Consider the following 25,558-nt stretch of genomic DNA (forward strand, 5'->3'; position numbering starts at 1 on the left):
TATTATAAAAAAAAAAAAAAAACAAAATTTATGGATATTAAAAAATATAGTTAAGTGCATTTGAATTTCTAGATTTTATGTAATATAAAAGTTAAATTTATTAAACTACACATTTTTAATGACAAACATTTTAACTATCAACATTAAATATTTTAAATTAAATGATTAACGTATTGAGAATAATAACATTAAATAAATCAAAATAGTTCACTTTTAATTATAATAGTTTAGTAAATTTAACTTTTAAGAAAATATTGACCAAAGAAAATATTTTATTATAACTTTTAATATTAACTTCAATTTAACTTTTAATAATAAGTCAAAATACTTTCATACAATAACTACCATAGAAAATATTTTATTTTAAGATTAATTAAAGGTTTGGTTTTTATATTTTAATAATTTTTTAATTTTAGCCCCCTATACCAGTAATTTTAGTCCTTTAATTTTATCAATTTATAAAATTAGATCCATCGTTCTTCTTTTGTGCTAATCTTACGATTTTAATATGATGTGATATTTATTAATTTAATAAATTACTGTTATTTTCAAATTATATATAAATAATTTATAAAAAAAAGTATTCAAATATTAAATGATAAAAAAATTAAAAACCATGAATTACTTAGTAAAAAAAAATGGCAGTAAAAAACCAATAAAAAGTAGACAATCTAGTAAAAAATATAAAACAGTAAAACTAGAAGGAAAAAAAAAACAATTTAAAACCCTAAAGCAAGAAAACACGGTGTTTCAAATAATAATAATAGAACAAGTTGGATTGGAATTCAACTCATCTGCCGGGAAGACGCTGCCGAAATTGTTCGTCGGCCGCCGTAAGCAGTGATATCAAGGTTTGTTTTCCCACTTTTTATTTTTATCTTATGCTTCCTTTTTACAACTCAATCATAATTCCAATTCAATTCGGTTATAAACTACATTTCATAGATATTTACATAACCAATTTCAATTTCACAAGTGCTCTTGTTTGACGATCATTCTTTTAAGATTATAAATTATAGGCACCTTTCATTCATATACACTGCTGATTTCAAATTGAACAAGAAAAAAATCACTTTCATAACTTTGTCCTTTGTTTTATGCCAAGTAAAATTAACTTTTTTCAAACAATGGCTAGGTCAATCACACACTCTAAAATCACTTATTGAATAATGATTTTGACTAGATGCTTATTTGCTTAATTCTGATTCCGACAGTGATTCTCGATATTCCGCCGTGGAGCAACAATGGGTATAATCAGGGGTTGCTTCTCTTTTATAGCAGGAACAGTCTGTGGAGTTTATGTTGCTCAGAATTATAAAGTTCCTAATATTGCCAAGCTCGCCGACACTGTCTTGTTTATGGCTAAAGTCACTGAGGAAACATACCGCAAACCCAAGAAGAAGGATGATGAAGATGCTTAGTTCGTCAATGATACTATACTTGAATCAGGTTTTTGTTTAAACTTTTTTTTTTCAAAAGTTTCTGGATACTATAGGATCATATATCTTAATTTGAAGAGCTTTGTGAAAACATAAATCACTAGATGATTTTTATGAAATCAGTATTTTATCCTTTTCCAATAGAAACACGCTCATTTTTCCGCTGTCTTTCTTGCTCTAAGTTTTCGTGTTAGCTTCAAGGAAGAAGTCTGTTTCATAGTAATTGGAGTTGTATTTATTATTCAACTGAACTTTACACCGTAATAGCATTTTCTTATGTAATGTCATTCTTTATCTGATGCTGTTATGGATAACATTTTATTGGAGTTTTCTCTTTTATGGTTTATCTTGTTTCTTTAACAATTTGCATCTGCTGTCAAATTTCTGGTTTGACATGTTAACATAATGTGATTATACAAGGTGTTTGCACCTTCTTTATCGGCAACTGCTATTTGTAGTTTGACAGGTTCTGTATTTTTCATTTACTCTTATGTGTGTCTCAAACCCTAGTGAGATAAGACTTGGATTGTTATTGTTGTTGTTTTACATGTGCCCGTATTATAAATGCACAGTTCTTTCTCAATGCCTACCTCTCTACATATATGTAATTGTATGTCTTACATTGCGCAAACATGATGAAGGGTCGATGTGGTACTTAAATCACGAGGATACCCCTTCTAAAAGAATTTGGGTCTTTTTCGGAGTTGGGATTCCCCTTTTAATGTATATTTTACAGTGGTTGCTTTCATTTATTATAACCTGTTAAATGGGGCAATCTTGAAAGTAGGGACTGAATAAAGAATGATTAGGTAAAGAGTTATAGAAAATGAAAGGTTATAATCCACAATGAGCAAACATGGATCCTTTACATAGTATTTGTTTAGGGGAAATGGAGGGGATGGGATAAGAGAGATGGATAAGGGTGATTATTTTAAATTTTGCTGTTTGGTTTATTGTTTTGGAGGGAGAGGAAGATGAGGCAATATGAGGGAGTCAAATTCCTCCTCATTCAATTGTGACTCTCCTCCAATATTGGAGAGATTTGAAGGGTACAAAAGATTAACTTATTAAATTAAAAGTTTAGATAGATTGACCCAAAATGTCCTTATCATTCGAATGAAAATGTGTGTTGCTTATGATCTTCCTTTTGGTTGATGTCCTCTCTTTATCTCAATCTCTGTTGGTGTAGTTAGAAAAGTATGCATGCTGGTCAATCAATATATGGTTCATGTGTAGGAAAAATGGTTAAATGGTGTGTAAATTACAAGAAAAGAAAATCAAGATTAATGAGTTGGCCTACTTTGGCAAATGAGATTCTGAATAAACTTGACTTTGTAAAATTGCTTTGGTCGGAATTGAGTTTGAAGTCAAGTCATTTATGTCTGGATGTTTTGAATCTGAAAACAGGTTTGATGAAAATGTAGTCTAAACTTTGAAACTTTACTCAAATGCTACTTTTTTTTGCTTCTATCTAATCTGAGATTTGGATGTTAGATCAATTTTGGCTAACAATACTAAACACCTACTAAAATTAAAATCAATTTTTTTTTTCTCCTGACAGAAAATTCACACTTCTTGGTAGTTGAGTGCATGCCTAAAATTTTCTTATAAAATGACTTGCCTGTAGTTGGTTATTTTCTCTGATGACAACCTCTAAAGCATCATCCAACCCAACAAGCTATGTCAACGTTGTAATACTAACAGCTATGTCTACAATATTATGTGAATATATAGTTAGAATTTTATTACATTTTACACGACATTGTACATTGTCATGATCCCTGCTTTCTTTTGGTTGAAGTTATTATGAATAATAGAAAACGTTTGGTCATCTTTTGTTATATGCAGTATATGTATTTATAAATATATATATATATAAATAAAACAGAAAATAAATGTCAAAGTAATGATCGCTCAGTATCCTCTGTCTGGTTGATAGGAAAGTTGGAGTGATGTAAATGAGAAAATAAAGAGAAAAATTTGTGTTTTCAGTGTTTGGATTAATTTTAGTAAAAAAGTAGAAAAAAATTATTATGGTATGGTGGCTACCACCACAGAGGATATAATTTATTGTATCAGACCAAAAGGGCCTTGTTTTTCCCTTCATTTCTTCAATCTACCTAACTACCAATTATGCGTCAATCTCTATGGACTATGGGCAACACCATTAACAGTGTCATGAACTTTCTTTGGACTGAAAATTAAAGTGTAAGCCAAGTAGCTATTGTGGCGATCGCGGTTCTCTACAGAAGCACCTCAACCATCCCAGAGCTCCCGGACATTGATGCTTCCATCGACAAACCCTTCAAGGCTCTCAACATGTAACAAGTTATGAGTCATTTAGTGATTAGGGAAGAAGGGAGTATTAACTGTATTCCGAAAGAGGTATCGTAATTATGGATGGGGTCTTATATGAAAGTTAGGGAGGTGAGGGAATCACGTGTTCAACTAAGATGGGTAGGTGTTGTTGAATACACTCTAATATTGTTTCTGGCTTTTCAGAACTAGTTTTTTGGAGGCAAAGCAATAGGAGAATTTGGAGGTATCGGAAAAAATGGTAACAAAAATTTAGATACCAAAATCTCAAAATGGTGAAGGGTTAATTTTGTTATCTTAACTATTATTTCTTTTTTATTCAAACAAATAAGAGATTTGTTTCCTTTACATCTTACTAACAAATATAAAATCATTTTATCGTTTCCTCCCATTATTTTTTACTCACAATTTTTAACGAACAAAGCAGTGAAACGTGGTACACTCCAGTGCAATGTTTGGATCATTTAACGTGAATTATTATTAATGAGCCGGAATTGCAATGGAATCCATCGTGTTAAAGTACCATATGATTGCATGCCTAATAGTAGAGGGAAATATGTTCAGTATAGAAATTAAAGCTTGTCATTATATCAACACCCATGTTCTTTTGTTTGTTATTGCTACCACACAAAAAGTTAACTCTGACTCTGCAGTGCATTGCACACAATAGATATCTAATTTAATGTAATGTAATCCCCCGCGTAACAGCGACATTCCATCTTTTATTATTCCTTTGTTATTAAGACAGCTAATAGTGTCTAGTCTAGTTTATGTGCTCTTCCTTTTTGTGGGATACTAAAGTAACCTAAGAGAGGGATATATCACACGATATAGTAATCTTATTTAAACATAAAATAATATATAAATACAATAGCGTATAAAATTTTTACATAAAATGATACACAAATATAATACTGCATATTCTAAAGTAACTTAAGAGAGAGATATATATCACACGATATAGTAATCTTATTTAAACATAAAATAACATATAAATACAATAGCGTATAAAATTTTACATAAAATAATACACAAATATAATACTGTAGTAGATTTTATATTTTATTATTTTATAAAATTCAAATTATATTTATATTTTATTTTATGTCAAATTTTGTATTCTAATAATAATATTATTCACCAACTCACAGGTATATTGCAAATTCAAATCATTAGCTTTGGCCCTTCACGATGTGGACACCATGCTAAGATGTAACTTGCGATATTGAATTTGTTGCTTTCTTCACCCATTCGATTCCAAACAACTAAAGTAGAAAATACAGCTTCTAAACCTTGGATGCAGAATGAACTCCGTTAATATCGGGTGTGATATTGTAACCCTTCAATATTAGAGCATCTCCTATCCAATGGTCATTGTTTAATAAATCTATTTTGGGTTTCATACATTTCTATTAAGTGGTCTCTACCACGTCATACTTATATAATAACTCATACGTCCAATGATGAAAATTAGGCAACTCTTTAGCAACAATTTTTTATTCTATACTACTATATCTTAATTGAGACCTTTCAACAAATTATATGCAACTCACTTTGCTACATTTGGTTCTTCTAATGGAGAAAATTTAAGATGCACGTTTATTATGCTATGGAACCCTCTATAATAGTCATTGGAGATGTTCTTAATCTCACAATGTATTTTTTCTTAACCTATTCAAAATGATCCATTTTTAAGGAGGATTATAAATATGAGTAGAGCTAGAAATAAACTTTTAAATACCCTCTTTGCAATAATTTAAGTGATTGTAAAAAATTCATGTAGGTTCTACTAAATACATAAAGTATATTTAGTGAGGTTTATTTTCAAAGTGATTAAACTCACTCACATTAATATTATCGATGATAAATGCAATAGAATAATTTATTGTGTACTTTCAAGTTGATCTACACTATCATTCATTATATCCAAATTTTCTTCCTTAGAGTCCATTTACACGTTAACATTACATTTGTAAACGAGTTAACGTAATTAGAAACTGCATGTGATAATTGTACATAAACTCAATCCTTGTAACATACATAAATTGAGTTTATGTGGCAAATTTAAAACACAATGTGTTTGTAAACTTAATTCACATAACTTTTTAAAATTCATAAGTTTTATATTTATAAAGTAACTTCACGCAAGATCTACGAAATCAAAATTTATAGGCTTTATGGACTGAGTTCACACACGATTTTCAAATGAAAAAAAAATTGTCTATACAATTGAATATTAATGGAAGCTTGTGTAAGTTTATTCCACCTTTAATAAACTTTTTTCACATTTAAACATGGAATGAGAGAGATAGTGGTGAAGATAATCATTGGAAAATGAAAGATGTATTTTGAAAACTAAATACGAGATTAGGGGCATTTTTTAGAATTAGAATTAATTAATTTCTAACAAAGGGTGTAACTCAAAAATGGGGGTGCAACTAACAGAAACCACATAGGAATCAATTCAAAATTCCTATTATTTGATAAAAAGATACTGCTACTCAAAATGTATACATTATAAATATCCAGTCAAGTAATTTACAACCTCAACTGTGACCCCTAACAATAAAGATCAGTTAATCAAAGCTTAATATTATGATTCATTGTGAGTGCAACATGGGACCGGAGCTGCAATGTGAGAATGATGGAGGACAAGAAATTATTGACATCCAAATCCAACCATGTGAACCTGTGCTTGCTAATGTGAAGTGTGAAGTGTGAACCTTTGGTCAAAATTACAAACAATAAACAATTTTTAAATAAAAAAAGACAGTATGTGTAGATTCCAAACAGTACCTAAGTCATGGTGCATAAGACAAAATAACTGAGCATAAGACCTCATATTTCCTTTCATCCCATTGATTCCAATGATTTATTCAACCAATATCTATCTATCTATTAACAAATAATACTAAAGTATATTATACTTGTCTCTTTTTTAGACATAATAATAATAATAATATAATGTATAGTTCTGAGTTTAATTCTCACAATATCGCTTTAATAAGTGATCCAAGACTTTGCCAGCAAAACTATCTCTTTAGTCAAAAGCACATTGGGTTGGGTCCCTTCCCTTTTTCTAATCCTCAATTCCCAATTGCCAATCTTAATCTCATCCCATCATCATATAAATAAAATTGTTTAGAATAATAGTAGGAGATGGAAACCACCAATCAAGAAAGAAAAAAAAAAAGAGTTAGCATTAGCAATAGTAGAATACAGCTCCTCCTCTAATGATTATCTAATTCTAAAGCAATCCACTTTGGATACCCAATTCATAAAAGTAATAAAAAACCATAATTCCAATTTCCCTTATTCTTCTTCTTCTTCATTACTTTCTCCTGTGATCAATATTCATTCATTATTCACATCACAATATGCCTTCAAGACAATTCCCTTCTACAAGTTCCAGTTTTTTTACCAAACCCAAGTTTCTTTTCATAGCACTAACCATTTCAGCTTCTGTTGTCATTTTCTTCTCAATCCTTTACTTCCTTTACCATCTTTGGCATTCACTTGTGCACAGAGCAAAAACTATTCCTTTTGATGCAAGTGCTCCTTTGAAGCTCCAAAGATTCTCCTACAAGGATTTAAAGCTAGCCAGCAATGGCTTTGACTCTGCCAATGTCATTGGCAAAGGTGGTTCTGGTACTGTTTTCAAGGGAGTGCTTAAAGATGGAAAATTCATTGCCATCAAGCGCTTGGACTCATTGTCTTTGCAATCTGAGAGAGAGTTTCAAAATGAGTTGCAGATTCTTGGAGGGTTGAGATCACCTTTCTTGGTGACCCTTTTGGGCTATTGTGTTGAAAAGAACAAGAGAGTTTTGGTGTATGAGTATATGCCTAACACAAGCTTGCAAGAGTCACTCTTTGGTGATGAGTGTTTTTGTTTGAGTTGGGAGAGAAGGTTTTGCATTATAATGGATGTTGCTAGAGCATTGGAGTTTTTGCACCTTGGATGTGATCCACCAGTGATTCATGGTGATATCAAGCCAAGCAATGTCTTGCTTGACGCCGAGTTTCGAGGGAAGGTCTCGGACTTTGGCTTGTCAAGGATTAAGGTGGAGGGTGAATTTGGTGTGGACTTGTTTAGCCAGGACTTGGGGAAAAGCCAAGATCTTTGGAAAAGCCAAGACCTTTCAGGTAATTTGACTGCAGCAGAAACTCCTGCAATTGGAACTCCAGTTGAGAGTGTTAGTGAAGTAGATTTTGCTCTTGCTTTGCAAGCTTCTTCTTCATCCAAAAATAGCAGGACTTGTTTTAATGTTAAAGCTTTGAACTTGAACTCTTTGAATTATAATGCTAATATTGTTGGTGAAAGTGTAAATGCAAAGGGTAAGGAAATTTCAAGTTTGGATATAGGAGGAGGAGGAGGGGATGATTGTTGGAATAATAAGTTTGTTCCTTATGATGATGAGTTTTGTAGCACTGATTATAATAGTAAAGAATTGGGCGTTAATGCTTCTTTGGTTGATAATGATGAGAAGGAAAATGGGAAACAATGGGGAAAGGATTGGTGGTGGAGACAAGATGGAAGTGGCGAATTATGTAGTAAAGACTATGTGATGGAATGGATTGGGAGTCAGATTTGTCCATCAAATGCTGATTGGGATGATGGTATTGGTAGTACTAAGAACAACAACATTCAGGAGAAATCAGAGTTGGAAAATTCAAGTCCAATAGATAAAGCCAATGATGCAAATGCACCACAATTATTACAAGTATTATCTGGGATGGAAAATGCAGATAATATTAATAATGGTGTTGATATGAAAGAACTGAAGGGAAAGAAAAACCACAACAAGAAGAAGAAGAATAGAAAGATGCAAGAGTGGTGGAAAGAAGAACATCTTGCTGAGTTAACCAAGAAGAACAGTAAGCTAAAAAGTCTACAAACTAAATGGAAGAAAGGCTTGAAAGTTCCCCATTTTGATTTAGGTAGAAGATTCTATCTTTGCCAACGTGGTAAGAACTATGGAGAGGAGGGAGAGAATGAGTGTGAACAAAATGGTGAGTTTAGTTTCAGAAGAGGTTGGAGGAAAAAAAGCAGCACACATTCCATTGGAAGTGATATGTGGAGTGGAGATCTTTTCAGCCGTGAACTAAGCAGCACAACTAGCATGAGAGGTACACTGTGTTATGTAGCACCAGAATATGGAGGGTGTGGATTCTTAATGGAGAAAGCTGATATATACAGTTTTGGTGTTTTGATTCTTGTGATTGTGTCAGGTAGAAGACCATTACATGTTCTTGCATCCCCCATGAAGTTAGAGAAAGCTAACTTAATTAGCTGGTGTAGACACTTGGCTCAGTCTGGTAGTAACATTTTAGAACTAGTTGATGATAAATTGAAACAAGATTACAATAAGGAACAAGCTAGCTTGTGTATCAATTTGGCACTCACTTGCTTACAGAAAATTCCAGAGTTGAGACCAGATATTGGTGATATTGTTAAGATTTTGAAGGGGGAGATGGAGCTTCCACCACTTCCATTTGAGTTCTCACCTTCTCCACCTTCTAGATTATACAACAGATCAAGGAGAAAACAGAAGGGCAATGCAGAATAGTTTTTTGTAATGTTTATGGTTTCCTTACAGAGGTTATGATGAGTGCAGTACCTGATAGATCATTGAATATGTTTGCATTTGGGAGCTGAACACATTCATACAGTGAGAAGTATGTTAGATGTATATGAGACTGAGATAATTATTTATGGTTTTCTCAACTAACAGTTGCATAAACTTTATTTATTGACTCAACATCCACTGATTGTCTTAAGTTTTTATGGATCTGTTTGGTTATAAAAGTTGTTTCTACCTTGTTTATTTGTTTTAGTATATCTTCTTGTGTTTTTACCCTTGTCAGCACATGCATCCTATCCTATTTGTTACATATTTAATGCAGTATAAACAATTCATCTTGATATAAGAACATGAAGCTAGCACCAAATTCATGACTGCAATGGTTGGCCTATTTTAGGGGAGATCAACAACAACTAAGTTGGTTTTTGGTTAACAAACAAATTAAATCAAACAACTAAATAGGGTCTCAGTTCTCAAATTGGGTGATATTGATTGTAGAGTTAGTTGTTGTGGTATAGATGGACCACAGAAAACAGGTCTTAATCAAAGACTAAAATGAGTCACTAGGAAACAGGAGTGCTTGTTCTGTCCATAATGTTGCATGACATACAATACAATCATCTAGTTGTCTTCATCTTCATCAGTCTTTAAGTGGACAAATCCATCACAAATGCAACCCAATCCAAAAAATTCGCAATAATAATACAAACCTATAACGAACCAAATCATGGTTCGATTCAAATCAACATTTTAAAACTCGAGTTGGATGATATATCATACGAGTTTATTAATTTTAATTATAGAGTTGTGTGGTTCAACTAGTAATTCACTAATCCATTGTCATGACCTGTACAAATTTTAAAAACAGTGATTTATATAGACGACTAAACGCTATTAATACTTAAATACATTAAAGTAATGATAATGCATTACAGTAACCATATTATTATGATGTGATACCACTCTATAAAAGCCTATATTGGTCAAAGAAATATCAAGTATCCTGCCAATCAACTAATGTCCAATCTCTCTTTATAACTAACTTACTCATTACCGCTTAATATCGTATATTCAACTAAATGATTAAATTCAAGTGGTTAATAAAAGTATTGTTTTCTCAAAGTTGAAGTATTTTTTTTTTAAAATTTTGTTACAGCATTAGAGTTGATATATGTGACTGTCATATGTAAGGAATAATCTTTATACAGGGAACACAGTTACTTCAAATTAAAGCATGCTTGGGAGATAGTGAGGAGAGAAAGTTGAAAGTGGAGTAAGGTGTGATACATTTGAAGGACTACCCATTACTGAGAAAAGCTGTTAAATTTTTTAAAATTACAATGTGGCAAAAAAAAGCTTATTAAAAATGTGTAAGAAACTCCAAGTGAATTCACGGATGAAGATGTTATAATATTTTTTCTCTGTTTCTAGGGATGGGTAGAACCAAAAGAAAGGAAAGTAGGCAGATAATCTATCTAGCGTGGAAAGAATTTTTCTACTTGGAAATTAAAATTGCACCTAAATAATTTCAAAGAAATTTCTTTCAGAAAAATTTCTAAAAAAATATTTGACTGAGTTTAATGAAATGCATTTTCGGTGTACAATTGTTTTACATTGATATTCAATTAGAACTCATAATATTACCACATAAAACTACTTTGTAACCGTGATTTAAAAGTAACTGTAAAATGTTAAATTTTCATTAGATGTCAATGTAAAACTAACTTACACTAATAATATATTTTCTATTTTCTCTATTTGATTTGAGAAAACGTTTTTTAACTAATAAATATCAAGGATCAATTGAGAGACAAATAACAGAATATGAAGTATAAAATTTGTAAAAGAAACTGATCAAATGAGTTCATTTACCAAACACCTCTATTTATAAAATAAATTTACAAAATAAACTATGAGTTAATGTATTGGCCTTGCCAAACATTCTAAGTCTGACTTCTAATAAATGGAGTTAAGTCTTAAACAAAATACTTGTATGAAAAAGGAGTCAGACTCAAGCTTAAAAGTTTGAAACAACTAGGGCCTGTTTTTTAAAAATCTCAACCAAATGGTCACAACCTAGTCTATACCTAATTTATTTTCACCCATAATTGCATACGCCATTTACTTTCTTTTCCCATCTTCTTTTTTAAAAGTCATACTTTTATTAAAAGACTACATTCTTTTTATAAGGAAACAACAAAAGAAAGGTAAAGTTGTATTAAAATTTTAATTTTGAAAAGAGTATATCTTTTTTTCTCATGTAATTATTTTTCATTTCCTATCTCTTTTTTATATCTCTCTCTATCCCACACTTCCCTAGTGTTTGGATCATCTAAAAATGCTTTATGGTGCAACAACTATAGGCACAGTTGGACTCTAAATCCAACTTCTCTAACATCATGTTTTCCCTTTTGAAACAACTAGGTTTTGAAACAACTAGGGCTTGTTTTCTCAAATATATTAAGCTTATGTTAATTATCATTGGCACATGACAATAATTTGGGAGGAAAAGTGTTTTTCATGCATATATGCATATCTTTAAGACAAAACTTACATGTTTGTGTTGTTTAACATGATAATATGCCACTTTGAAAGAGTCAAACGCAACCCCTGTGTACACCAAGGTATAAATTTCTACCTGTTTCAGAAGCAAACAGATAGAACTTCGTTTCTATTTTTCTATGAGAGGGAAGGGAAGGGAAGGGGGGCAAAGGAGATGAACCATCCAACATAGGTCTATGAAAGGCATAACGTAACAGCTTCCGTGACAGAAAAATTCATTATCTGTATGCATATCCACAGAATTCAGAATTAATAAAAAAGAGAAGTAGAAAACAAAAGCTTGCGACTCACCAAATACTTGGGAAGTCAGAGCATATAAGTTGTGAGTACTAAATGAAATTAATCCTACATATTCATAGTTTTCGAAGTATTAGCCAACATACAGATATATAACTTTCTATAACACACGTGAATACACAAAAAATGTCAAAAAGAATCAAGCACCTAGATATGATAACTTTGTTGTATGTTTTGGAAGTATTCCTAAAACTTTTAATTTTAAAGGGACCAGTCTCATTGTTTTAGTAAGGATCATTACGGAGGTTTATATCATGTCAAAGAGTGATTTGGACTTATATTCAGCTTGTGATAAAATTGGACTCACACATACAAGGTCTCCAATGCAAATCCTTGTGATTTTGCAAGATATAACTGACTAATCATGGATGGAGAACTCCCCGGAAGACAACCAAAATATGTTCTTTGTATACTGTTGAATGATGAATCACAACAATCAAAACAAGGGAGTATGAAGCCCAAATCATACAGCAGTGATCAAAACCACCAAGGGTTCTTTTATAGATCAGATAATAATGGGTTCACTCTATTCTCTCATTTCTTCAGTAAATCTGCTCCTTATTCAAAACTTAGGCAGTTTGTCAAGGGGCTATAGCCAAACTACTACAGCTGTCAAGAAACTCGAGAAATCTCGCCTGCAATTGACAACATTGGCAGTACAAATGCTTCAACATTCAAAATGGTAGAATGCAGAATGACACGCTAAATATCAGAAGCTTCTATTTCTCTGCTCCAAGTTGAGAACTTTTCTATCTTCATGCTCTCCATGGTTTTTCCATTTCATCTTATCACTTTTCAAAACTCTCACACTTTATCACTATTAGCCTTTCTAACATCCTGTTTTCTTTTATCACCACTATTGAGTACATGTTTCTGAATGAGCTTATTAAGCTTTGGATCTTCTGAACATCCATTTGAGATCATCTCCTCATAAAAATCCCTGGCCTTTATGAACCACCTGCATGTTACAAGCCCTTCAACCATTTTTCTGTAATGTATACAACTTGGCACCACATCATATTTCTTCATCTCTGCCCAAATTTTCAGTGCATTTACTGGTTGCTTCAACTTTAAGAATTTTTCCAAGATTAAAAGAAAGGAATCCTTATTTGGACCCAAACCAGAACCTTTCATCCTACTCAGAAATTCTATAGTTCCATGATAATCTGTTCCTTCAAAAAATGCATGGTAGGTCTCGACAGTTGGACTAATATTCTCCTCTACCATTGTGTTCAATACTATTCTTGCCATTGCTAGTTTTCCAGCTTCACAAAGAGGGAGTATCATGGAGTTAAATGTGGCAGAATCTGGTTGCAAACCTTGTTCCCTCAACTTATCTATAGTCTTGAGAGCTTCCTTCGGACAATTTTCACGAGTTAAAACATACACTAAAGAATTGTAGACCTCTATCCCAGGGATCCATTCCCTTTTTTTCATCTGATCATAGAGCCTAAGAGAGTCAAAAAGATTCCCTTCCTTTGAAAAGCAGGAAATCATGTGGCTGTATGAAGTAGCATCCGGCATTATGCAGTATTTTGACATGTCTCTCCAAACTCTTTTTGCTTCATATACATCATTTGTTATGTTACACCATCCATTAAGAATAATGTTGAAGCTCTCGATCTCAAGCGGGAAGAGCTTCTTGTTTACTAACATAAACTCTTCAGCCTCTTCGACATTACCATATTTACAAAGAGCAGTCAAAAGTGCACGGAATGCTTCCTGGTCAGGAGTCAATCTGAAGTTGTTCATAAAGTTGAATGTTTCAATAGCCTTGGCAGAGTTATTTGCAGCTGCATATCTGATTCAAATAAAATGCCGCAATGAAAAGAGGAAGAAAAACTGAATTATCTGCTATCAATAGATTTGGCATGACACTGACTAGAATTGATGAAATTTATCATCAATACAAGACATTCATTTACACATGAACAATAAAAATTTAATGGAACCATGGCATGGCAGTAAAAACCAAGTATTATAATTGCAAGCAAATCAATACCTAATTGGCTATAAGCTATGTGTAAATTAAGTAATGTTTGAGAGTTTCACTTTGAATGAAATATGATTGAAAAATGTGTTTATAAGTGAGAAGCATTCTTCACCTTACAAGTTGGTTTTGTAGGGTTGAGTTATGTCCAACCCAAATTTTAAAGTATTGTCAGACCCGTTGGGCCACCTACTATTGGGTCACTTAGGTTACACTCCAAATGTTTAGTCTTAGGCGTGAGGGGTGTGTTGAGAGTCTCACTTTGGATGAGATACATCTCAAGAATGTGTTTATAAGTGAGATACATCTTTCACCTTATAAGCAAGAGTTTTGTAGAATTGAATTAGGTCCAACCCAATTTTTTTTATAAAATCCAATCCAACACTAAAGTAATGGCAAATAATTCAAATATAAACAACCCAATACATACATCAAAAGTTAATGTTACTAATTTACTTCCGCAAGACAGTTTGGATTGACTTATTTGAGCTTATCTATTGAAATAAGCACTTGTGAGTTGTTAGGTTGTTTGAGCCAAATAGCTTATGTCATGTCCAAAAATTGTTTTCAACTTATTTCCGAATGCACTCAAAAATAGCTTGGAAAAACAATTATAGCTTATATGAAGACAATTTGACTTTATTCATAGATACGTATGCTATAACCGGTAAATGAATTCAAACAGAGTCCTGGCTCTCCTTCCTACCTGCTAGCAATTCGTGAAGATGAACATGCAAATTGCAATACAAAGGGAATATGATTTTGTGTTTGAATTCATAAGAAGAATAAGGAAAAGTGATGTACCTGTCAATGATGATAAGCATAGCATGATGCGTGGAGAGACAAGAAGCATGCATATCTCGAATGATGGACCATGCAGTGGAAAACTTGGCATGAGTTCCCAAAACCCATATCATCAAGTTGCAAGCTTTCTCATCATTATAACGGCTATTCCATTTGAAGGCACGCAATGCAGGTTTCCAATCTTCCCTTAAGACCCAAATTGCGGAACATACCAAATCTCTGTTTGGTTCCAGTGAGGTAAGGCTATGGTCGTCATCCTTTTTAAGAAATTGGAGGAATTGCAATAGATCTGGGTCATCTAAATCCAAGTTGAAGTCGAAAGGAGCATACTGATTCTGATTCTGAGAGGGTAATGAAAGTGTTTGATAGAATGCCTGAGAGAAAGATGCAACAAGGTGGGAGCGTTTAACAATGGTAAAGGCATGGAGCGCTCTTGAAATGTAAAAGTGACACCGTTTTGCCATTGAAAATCTTCACTCACATGCTTATTGCTTATATATCAACTTCAACTCATCTTTAGAACTTGTTGACTTGTAAGCAAACACAATCAAACACAAAAGTGTTTGCTTATAAAAAAAATACACGAAAGTACTTTTTTTTTTGGGTATAATACAAGTACTTCTTTTATCTACAACCAGTCAATTGCATATATTTTTTGGTTGAACTTTTGATGGAAGGTAATTTTTTATTTAAACTAAAATGTATAAAAAAATTATAAGTTATAGCAGATAAAAAAATTATAAGTTATAGCAGATAAAAAAATTATAAAAAAAAATAAAAATATATAAGTAAAATTAATATTTCACTTTTTAGTAAGAATATTTTATATTTACATATTTTTTCTAAATTTTCTTATTTAAATATATATTTTTACCTTTTTCTTGATAACTTTTGAAAGTAATACAAGAATAAATTATAACCGATAATTTATTTTAAATAGAGAAGGGAATTTTTTTTATTAATTAAAGTGACACTAATAATCATTTTACATATGTTTTCTAATTGATTTGAATTTGATACTTTAAACTTCTAAAGTTAAGATCTTACTATTGTTTTACCATTGAGTTAGCTCGTAGTATTTATAACCGGTGCGATAATTAAAAGAAAAACATTAATAAAGAAAAATATCACTTTTTTCTAATAAATATCATATTTAAGATTGATTTAAGAATGGATTTTACGAGGTTTAACTTCAGTTTAGAATTGACCCAATCTCAATCTAAATTTACCCAATTGAATCGTTTAGATTAACTTTATTTTTTTAATTTTGTAATTATATTATTTTTTATTTTTAATCTTTTATAAAAAATATTTCTTATTAATAATATGTGATTTTTTCTACAACTACTTATAAAGTCATTTAAATGATCAGTAATATCTATGAATTTTTGTTTTTATCTCTCATGAATTTTCTCTATTAAAAATAGTCTTATTCAAGATAAGTCAAACATTAAATTCAAACATTAAATAATGTTAATATCTCTCACAATAAAGATTTGAATCCAATTGATCACTTTGTAAAAATCTAACATTTTTGTTAGACTCAATCTCCGTAGGTTAATATTTATAATTTATCAAAGACAACTATAAATTAATTGGTGTGTACTATAATACATTATTTTAATTACAATTTCCACTTTAAAATAACCAATCATGCAAATGAAAACTCTATACTACAATCATGATACCCTCCGCCACTCCATGTGTCCTTGTCTCAGCCTCACCAAAAAAATACATTTCATCGGCTGAAAGCATTTTGAAAATATAGAAAAAAATATAGGAACTAAGAAGATGCTTTGACCAATCAATTATTAATTTAGCCTCTCTATACAGTCATTTGAGGAATCACAATATCATGCCAAAAACTGATACAAAATTTGAATTTAAAAAAAATTGCTCTTTGATATGAGCCTGCTTTGCATTTGAATTTTATGATTGCATAACAAACGCAAAACATCAATATGCCATCGTGCAATTGTTGAATCATGTTCATGGTAGTGTAGCTTCTTATAGGGGCATGAGTCTTCTGTACTTGAAGAACCACACAAATGCAGAAAATATACACACTCCACAAACTCCTGTTATTATAAGAACCCACTGGAATGCAGATGGTACATTAAATAATGGAATTTCAAAGTTCATTCCAAATACTCCTGCCACCACTCCAAATATGGCAACCACAAATGTTGCAGTTGTCAGTAAAAGCTCAAACTGGATAAGCTGATTCCGCACATTATCCTGAGAGAATAAATACATTAGTGAATATCAAATCTATATACCGCCTTTTCTCTTAAACTAACCTCCCTCTCCCCCAATTACACATTGTTTGTGAGAAAAAGTGTGATAATTTGTGCATTGTTTGTTTTGATCAGTTATAACTTATAAGCAACATATATTAAGATAACATTTGGTGACTAATATGAGAAAGAACAAAAACTGAACACACCAGTTGAATGTTGATGAAATCTTCTGTGTCATCGATGTATTCTTTTAACTGAAACAAGAAAACGAAAACCGTGATACATAAACTTTGCTGAAGTTGGAAAGAAAAGGGTTTAATGAAGATAACAGTGTGTTTACCGATGTCAACTTGTTTAGAGTGCTGTCAATGACAACAAAGTATGCTTCTAACAACATCTCAAGCTCTTCTATATTTTCTGTATTACTTTCAGAACTCCTCATGCTCTCGTGTCGACTCCTAGCAATGCTCAAGCTCTTCTCGAGCCTCCGAGAATCAGGTGGTGATGAAACAGGAGAGACTGGAGCAGAGATGGATGCACCATCAACTGATCTATATCCAATAGACTGATCTCCATAAAATGACAATTCCATTCGCCTTTTCTTCTCGGTAAGGTACATTTCAGCCATATCACCATCATCATCCATAAGCTGCTCTATTTCGTCTCTAACCTGAATAATTGCACATCCACAATATTGACTTAGCAAATATGGTAATATCATTTCCAACTGTGAAGAAAGAATAACTATAAAATGAAAATCACCTTCTGAACCCTCCTAGTCAGGGCAACAAGTCTGCTTTTCAACCGACGAACACGTTCCAAATTTAGAGTACTGATCTTCGATGTCAATTCATCCAGCAACGGATAAGCTTCGATTTCTAACTCTGCTGCCTTTAGCAAATGGAACAGAAAATGTTACTAACTAATTTATCGAAACCTAATAAACAAGAATACTAAGAAGAGAAACATCCTAAGCAAGCATATATGAATAAAAACTTCTGTAGATATATAATGACAGAATTTTGCACAGCGCATTACGATTTCTTGTGCCACTCTTCTTTTTCTATATCAATGAAAGGCCATACTACTTTTTCCTTCAATAACTTTCCATCCTACCGCAACAGGTATATAGCATCTATGGTTGATCTCCTTGGCATAAAATCAACTTGGTTCTCTAACATGTAAATATTGTCAATCTACTGTTAAATTGTTAGATTATGTTTCCCACACTTCACTACAACTAACATAGCATGTAGAAACTCCCTGAGAGATGCACAGGTTCATATTTAGTTTCCTTTTTCTAAATAAATTTTCGTCTCGATTTTTCTCTAACTTCTAGGTCATAACACCCAGACAATTTTTCCACCAACAAACCAGATAAGCTATATCATACATAAAACTGAAATCATCCCAAGCAGCAAGGACACAATGGTACTAGTTGTGAATCTTGTGGTTACGGCAAAGCAAAATAATCATCTCATAGCTCTGTACAACACGTGAATATGAGGTGTGGCTTCAAACACTGACTATAAAGAAACCATGGACATATATCATAGAGTGCGACAAACATGACAAGACAAGTAGATGACATCTGCTATAAGTAGGGGTGAGCATCTGTCGGATTCGGTCCGAAAATGCTCATTGAAGTAAAGCCGAAGAGGAAAGATACATACCCATCTCTACCGTCATGAGCAACGGTTTGGGTGGTTGGACACAGTGGCGGGTTGATCTTAGTTCGTTTTACATCTTCATTCACAAGCTCAATAGGATCAGATTTTGCTAAAAGCAAATTTTTCTAGAAGAATTTTGCTGAAACTGAGAAGAAATGGCACAACTAGTTTGGGAGCGCAAAAAGCTTTGAATAGTTCACGCTATTAAGTTATGAAACTGGAAATGAAGCACCACTTGAAAGTTTTAGTTATATATTTAATTATTTAAAAAAATGGGGTAAACCACTATTTTAGTCCCTGAAAAAATAAACGCTGCCATTTTGGTCTCTGATTCAGCAAAAAGCTCAAATTAGTCATCGAATCATCAAAATGTTCGTCAATTTAGTCCTTGACATTATAACTGTCATGAACTATTTTTACAGTAAATTGTATCTTTCAGTGACTTTTATAATAATAAGTTGTATCTTTCAGGAACTATTTTGATGATTCAATGACTAATTTGGATTTTTTGCTGAGTTATTTATGAACCAAAATGACAGCGTCCTATACTGTCAGGGACCATAACGGTGATTTATCCAAAGAAAAAGTAGTAATCTATTTTAAGTTTATTATTTTTAATCTATGTCTATAGTTAGAGTCTAGATGTAATAAGTAGTAGGCAAGCACTAAGCACGAGATTTTTGTCTCGCTGAATAAATCTGAATACAAGTGATGTGACCTTATATGCATTAGGCTGACATTACTTTTATAAATGGAAGCAAGCAATACATGTAAGTCGGTCAGGCTCGGCCTCCAACGATAATTAATTCACAATCCGAACCCGACCATCAATAACTGTATCAAACCGATTTTTCAAGTTTTGTAGACCCGTGGACCGACCCACACCCGCTCATACGTAAAAAGTTCCTCTCGGATTAATCGGTTTCGGTCGGAATCGATAAATCTGCTCACCCCTAGCTGTAAGTTTGTTCTAGAAAAGGATGGATGTTTAAACTCAAGACCAAATAAAGGGGTAACTGTTGCAGTCGAGGAGGGGAAAGAAAAATGGAATAGCACCAACTCTTTTAGTGCTACACATACTGGCTTTCTCTAAAAGATTGTCACAGGAGATTCTAAAGACGCGGCATCTTGTTTCCACAAAAGAGGTTTCTGGCTATTAGAAAATGAACATAAGAGTCAGAAATTGAGAATAAGAAGAGTAACGGAGAAAGGGAAAGTTTGTAGTTAGATCGTAAAAGAGTTCCTTGATTCAACGATTAAGAAAGCTTGTCTCCTAACTGTGAACATAATAATAACAGCAGTCCTTGATTCTCTAAAGTCTAAAATCAGAATCAGAGAAGCTAATTCTGATAAGCAAGTTATACAATTATGATAACATGTGTTTTGGATCAAATACATCAGCTTTTGTTGACTCACTTTTGCTTATAAATAGGAGTGGAGGGAGTATGTGATAGCAACGCACTTACTCTAATACTGGCCTAAATCGGTGAGCACATATCAAAACAAGATTTAATATATATTGCCAGATAAATAAAATTAACTACAAGTCCATTTATGATTTAATCTTAATATGATCATACTTCCCCATATTGTATGCAGAAACTCAATTCTATTATGTAAACCATTCTATAGAAATACAAGATTTCTTTTCATAGAGACCATTTCTCTCTTCTAAAGTAAGTTAACTAAGAAAGAAAAATCATAATCTAAAAACCAACAGAAGTTAGTCTCTGATTTAATCTACTAACCTGGGAGTCAAGAAATGTGCACGCTGACTCCAGAGCAACTTCAAGAGCCCTGAACTCGAAAGGTAAATAATCAGGAGAAGTGTTGCTATATGTACTTTCAAAATTCGCACTGCCTCTCCATCGGTTCGAGTCAGAATTGTCTGATTGCCAGACCTCGCCTACCCCAGTTGTTGTCAACCGTCGTTGGAGCTCCATTACATAATGCAATACATAACTATCAAGGGAATTCAAGAGAAGAACCTCATCTGCTGTAATAATACACCGTATCTGCTCCAGATTTACAACAATAGCCTTTTCCCTACCAAGGATTGTTGATGGGTAGACAAACAGGGGATCAAGTAGGCGAAGATCACGTGCAGGAAGATCGCAACGCCGCATCATAGTAAACTTGTCTACCTCAAGGACCTGAGAGTTTCCAGATGTGTCAACACGAATCCACGATCGAAGACCTTGGCCTCGCTTCTTAAGCCCTGTAAGATCCACAACTTGAATAGGTTGCCTTCCAGAGGGAGATGGTCGATTAGTAGCTTCTCTTCCGTTAAAGGCAGGCAAAGGTTTTGGTGGGAGTAGTCGCTCTTTGAGATCTGCCATTGTGGATGTTTGCTAACTCCTGAAAGCATATATGAGGCAAAGACATCAGCCACCCTTGTAGTTTATTGATTTCTGTAAGCAGTGTATAAACATAATATCATACATCCGGTAGTATTAATCTATCTAGCCACGTGGTATCAATCTCTCTACATGCTTGTGGCCTCGACAGATGAAGTATGCATCTATTACAAATCTCCTATTTTGTTCAGTGACATCATGTTCTGAATAATGATAAAAGTCTCTGACAACTGCCAGACCGTGGGAGGACAAGGAACGTGTCCTTAATGGCTCCTCTCACAAGCTTGCTTTGACCACAGCCTAACTGCACGATGGTCTTCACTTCTTAATACCAATAACTCAGTGGAGCATTGTATTATATGCATCTTAAAATGGTGTAAACAGTTATGTTACTACGGACCTAATAATTTTGTACACTAGACTATGTTTATCAACTTATTCCCAATCAAAATGAAACATCCAGGTTTTGGGGAAACTAGTACTAAGAGCCCAAGCACCAGATACATTAGAAATGTATGCATATAATATAAATAAACCCATCAAAGCATTAATGCTAAGAGTTGTGTTGTTTAGATACACAAATGGACATCAAATTTCGACAACATATAAATTTCAGTGTATAATGGATGGTTAATGAGTATAATAAGATGTCCCAATCCATTAATCATCTACTAAACACAATTAATCACGATTGTGAGTGTCATCAACTACAATTTCCAGGCACTAAAATATACATATATTCATTAAATATCAAATTGTGTTGAGATCTAAATGATTTTCAAGTGTTCAAATATACATAATATTCATTAACCATAATTTGAGTACAGATATACACTTCAAAATCATAGTTAATGTTTAAAATTGTGGTTAATTAATTTTTTCATTAGTTAGTTGCGACACTTTCGTATATTCATCAACAATCCAACAAACTTAATTAATTACAAATTTGAACAATGTTAACCATCTAATTTGTTGTAAAAAATTGATGTCAAATATGTGTCTAAATATCTGATATCATTTATCTTATGCTAATATGCCTAACACAACAAGAAAAGACAGAAAAAAAAAGTCACTTTTACAATTGAAGCATAGAGTTGTGCAGATAGATATTGATTACCTCCGAAAGTTGTTGTTTAACACAAAATAAGATAATATCCAAACTTAAATCGAACGTGGGTGTGCGATTAATACAAGTATGGCAGCAAAAAAGCGATGTTTTTAACCAAAATAATTTGAAACAAAGTGAAGAGAGAGAAGATGAAAACCCTTGAATTAGAGAGAGAGTAAATACCTGAACTGAGAGTGGGAGTGAGAGAGATTGTGATTATTATTATTATTATTAATTAAAATAAAATTTGAGTCCGATGAAGTTCGCACTCTAAATCTATGTCTGTCTCGCTGTGGAGTTCATGGAATGGAACCCAAGAAACGAACTAAACAAACGTGTGCCCATCTTCTCCTTATTTATGCAAACCACTTTTTGTTAGCCCATCAACTTTAAAATCAAAAAATCACACCAAAGACTCCATAATATCGACATTTTAAATATAAAATAATTTATTTATTTAATTAAAATATTATATAAAAATAAATTGAATAATAAAATTTTTATTTAAAAATTATGTTTGAATTTTGAAAAGAAAACTCAATTTTATTTTATAGCATTTTTTTTTGTGTATGTAAAAAAATTATAAAGAAACTCATCGAGTTTAAATCCGAGAAACTGCCTAACAATAGCAGCTTAATCATATTTTTCAAATTAATTTTAACACCTCCAAGAATAAAACTAAGCATTCACTTATACAATTGAATGGAATATATTAATTAATTAATTAAATTTTAATAAATGCTTTACAATGCTATTTTTTTATATTTACCTTTGGTGAATTTGGTTTTCCATTCAATTTTTAATATTAAAAATTCTAACATACATCCAAAATTCTAATGAAAATTAGTTTGAGACTATTTTTACTAATGCATAATGCATGAGTACTACTATTATTAGTTTGCGGTTAACTAAAAAAACTTTAAAGGTGTTGTGAAGTGCTAATCAGGATCTACGATTCTTAATCAAATATTCATATTCTAATATATTACAAATATTTAGATGTATCTTTTACCACTTGTCTGCAATGTAACTCAAATACTACATACATTAAATATACCAATAATTGTGATCCAATTAATAACTTGTAACAAAACCCAAGCTTCATTCTCCGTCTGCATATGTCGCCAATCTCATTCACACCATAAATTAAAGTGTAACACTCCAAATTTTGTAATTTTTTATTCATGATTATTGTGGGATGTTTTATAATGTGTATTGCTATTTTGGAATAAGGGATTAAGTATAGGGCCCTTACAATTAACTCAAGAATTGTCCTAGTGCGAGAAAAGACAATTTTGAGTTAGATGAACCGATTCACAGGAAACATGAATCATTGGATGAACATGGGTGAAATGATTTTGAGTTTGATGACAGTGTAAAATAATGTTACACTATAAATACATATAGATTATATTTTATAAGAAGAACTTAAATTATATATAGTGTGGTTTTTACTAAAACTACATTTAAATTATTAGTTAATCGTTGTGATATTCCGATAGTGTATAACTTTTGACAGTATTAGAACGTAACAATTAAACTCTAAAAGAAAATATAAAAAAATATATGTATTTATAAAATGATATAAACATCGTTCAAAAAATTAGATATAATTAAAAATGTAAAGAAAATACAAATATAATATTTATAGTTTATTAAATTAAAAAGTTTCATCGATTGTTACAATTATTGCGAGAGATTTAATTGAAAATTTTATTACAAGTTATGCTCTTTAGTGACTTTTTATTAAACTCTTGATAAGTAAGAGTTTTATAATAACGATCACAAATACTAATGACATTAATATCTCATAAACATATATATATATATTTTCGAAATTGTATATATGCCAGTTGAAATGACACAAATACTCAACTTTATTCTGATAATATTTTTTTTCTTTTTTTAATTACTAAATGAATTGATATCCATTTATTATATCATAATACGTTGATTTAAAACTCCACAAATACAAATTTGTTAAAATCGAAAAAAAATATATAAACAAGTTCATGATAACTAAGTTAATAACATCAAATGATAAGATATTTATAAATTTAATAAAATTAAAGTGAAATGAATACCTATACATTCCTAACTACAATATTGAGGATGCTAAAATTATTGATCGACACTACTAGAAAAATTGATATTAGCGTCGGCTTACGCTAACTAGTTAAAAGTCGACGCTAATATTGATTTAGTGTTCGTTTAACTTCAATGTCGAGCCTAAGCTTTCGAAAATAATACATAGCGTCGGTCAATGACACCCGACGCTATATTTAGTTTCGGTCAGACCAACTCTAAGCCAATGCTACCAGTAAAATAGAACCTCCAGCGTTAGTTTATATCCATCGCCACTTTATCAAGAAAAAAATCTATTGCGTTGGATGGCGGACGCGAAAGACGTCAACTAACCTTTTGCGTCGATTTTGGTCAACGATAACAGTAAATTGCTTTATTTTTTTTATTTTCCTTTTCTGCACATGCTCATTATATTTTTACGTCTACTTAAGAAACATTAAAATACTTAATATTTGAATGAAAAATCATTGTATTGACAACAACATACATATGGATATGGGTTCACAAAAAATTCACAATATACTAAATTCAGACATGTTATTTAATTTTTTATTTATAGAATTGAAATTTGTAATTTAGAATTTATAACACTGAGGAAACAAAACAAGATTGTATATCATTAAAGAAGCACATGGTTCCGTTTTCAAAAAAGATTTGAATTATAATGCTATGATAGAGAGTAAGTAGTGAATTTGATAAAATTTAATTTGAAAACTCAATTTAAATGTTGTTTAATTTGGTCAGAATGTAAATCTGGAGACATTGGTAGACATATAGAGTTGGATTTTATGGTAGTAGAAATTAGGGGTATTAAAAAAACCAAAAACTGAACTTAACTGCTGAACTGAACTGAACCGAATTGGTTTTGAAATAAACCGATTTATAAAAATTGAGAACCGAACTGTTTTCGAACTGATTTTTTAAAATAAGAACTGAACCGAACCGGTTTTCAGTTTAAAAAACCGAACCGAACCGGTTTTTAATTTGAAAAAACTGAACCAAATTGGTTTTTATTTCAAAAAACTTGAACCGAATTTGTTTTTTTTATAAATAATTAGGGGTAATTATGTAAAATTTGGCCTATATGAACAAAAAAACTAAGTTAAAC

General features: G+C 31.9%; 4 protein-coding genes across 8 annotated transcripts; 2 read left to right on the forward strand and 2 right to left on the reverse strand.

The window, feature by feature from the left end:
- The first annotated feature begins 719 nt into the window (after positions 1 to 719).
- LOC101494208 (uncharacterized) lies at positions 720 to 5,233 on the forward strand. Of its 3 annotated transcripts, none has more exons than XM_073367606.1 (3): positions 720 to 851; positions 1,215 to 1,449; positions 4,907 to 5,233. In XM_073367606.1, the coding sequence occupies exon 2, from the start codon at positions 1,245 to 1,247 to the stop codon at positions 1,419 to 1,421; it is 177 nt and encodes a 58-aa protein (XP_073223707.1). In that variant the 5' UTR covers positions 720 to 851; positions 1,215 to 1,244; the 3' UTR covers positions 1,422 to 1,449; positions 4,907 to 5,233. The 3 variants fall into 3 exon arrangements, with proteins under 3 accessions (XP_073223707.1, XP_027188685.1, XP_073223704.1); XM_027332884.2 differs by lacking the exon at positions 4,907 to 5,233 and adding an exon at positions 3,001 to 4,140; XM_073367603.1 differs by lacking the exon at positions 4,907 to 5,233 and having other exon boundaries at positions 1,215 to 1,785.
- Positions 5,234 to 6,830: 1,597 nt separating this feature from the next.
- LOC101493877 (putative receptor-like protein kinase At1g80870) lies at positions 6,831 to 9,592 on the forward strand. Its single transcript, XM_012714887.3, has one exon. The coding sequence runs from the start codon at positions 7,133 to 7,135 to the stop codon at positions 9,320 to 9,322; it is 2,190 nt and encodes a 729-aa protein (XP_012570341.1). The 5' UTR covers positions 6,831 to 7,132; the 3' UTR covers positions 9,323 to 9,592.
- A 2,462-nt stretch (positions 9,593 to 12,054) lies between these two features.
- On the reverse strand, positions 12,055 to 15,593 carry LOC101493561 (pentatricopeptide repeat-containing protein At1g80880, mitochondrial). Its single transcript, XM_004486545.4, has 2 exons — positions 14,991 to 15,593; positions 12,055 to 13,997 (listed from the first exon to the last, which is right to left on the reverse strand). The coding sequence occupies exons 1-2, from the start codon at positions 15,452 to 15,454 to the stop codon at positions 13,001 to 13,003; spliced, it is 1,461 nt and encodes a 486-aa protein (XP_004486602.1). The 5' UTR covers positions 15,455 to 15,593; the 3' UTR covers positions 12,055 to 13,000.
- Positions 15,594 to 16,767: 1,174 nt separating this feature from the next.
- Positions 16,768 to 22,727, reverse strand: LOC101493017 (magnesium transporter MRS2-1-like). 3 transcript variants are annotated; one of them, XM_004486544.4, is made up of 6 exons: positions 22,549 to 22,727; positions 20,649 to 21,311; positions 17,993 to 18,121; positions 17,571 to 17,900; positions 17,437 to 17,484; positions 16,768 to 17,228 (listed from the first exon to the last, which is right to left on the reverse strand). In XM_004486544.4, the coding sequence occupies exons 2-6, from the start codon at positions 21,237 to 21,239 to the stop codon at positions 16,998 to 17,000; spliced, it is 1,329 nt and encodes a 442-aa protein (XP_004486601.1). In that variant the 5' UTR covers positions 21,240 to 21,311; positions 22,549 to 22,727; the 3' UTR covers positions 16,768 to 16,997. The 3 variants fall into 3 exon arrangements, with proteins under 3 accessions (XP_004486601.1, XP_004486600.1, XP_012570280.1); XM_004486543.4 differs by having other exon boundaries at positions 20,649 to 21,258; positions 22,549 to 22,726; XM_012714826.3 differs by lacking the exon at positions 22,549 to 22,727 and adding an exon at positions 22,375 to 22,515 and having other exon boundaries at positions 20,649 to 21,258.
- Between the last annotated feature and the right edge of the window lie 2,831 nt (positions 22,728 to 25,558).

This window comes from Cicer arietinum, chromosome 1 (assembly GCF_000331145.2).
Source record: "Cicer arietinum cultivar CDC Frontier isolate Library 1 chromosome 1, Cicar.CDCFrontier_v2.0, whole genome shotgun sequence".
Classification (NCBI taxonomy): Eukaryota; Viridiplantae; Streptophyta; class Magnoliopsida; order Fabales; family Fabaceae; genus Cicer; species Cicer arietinum.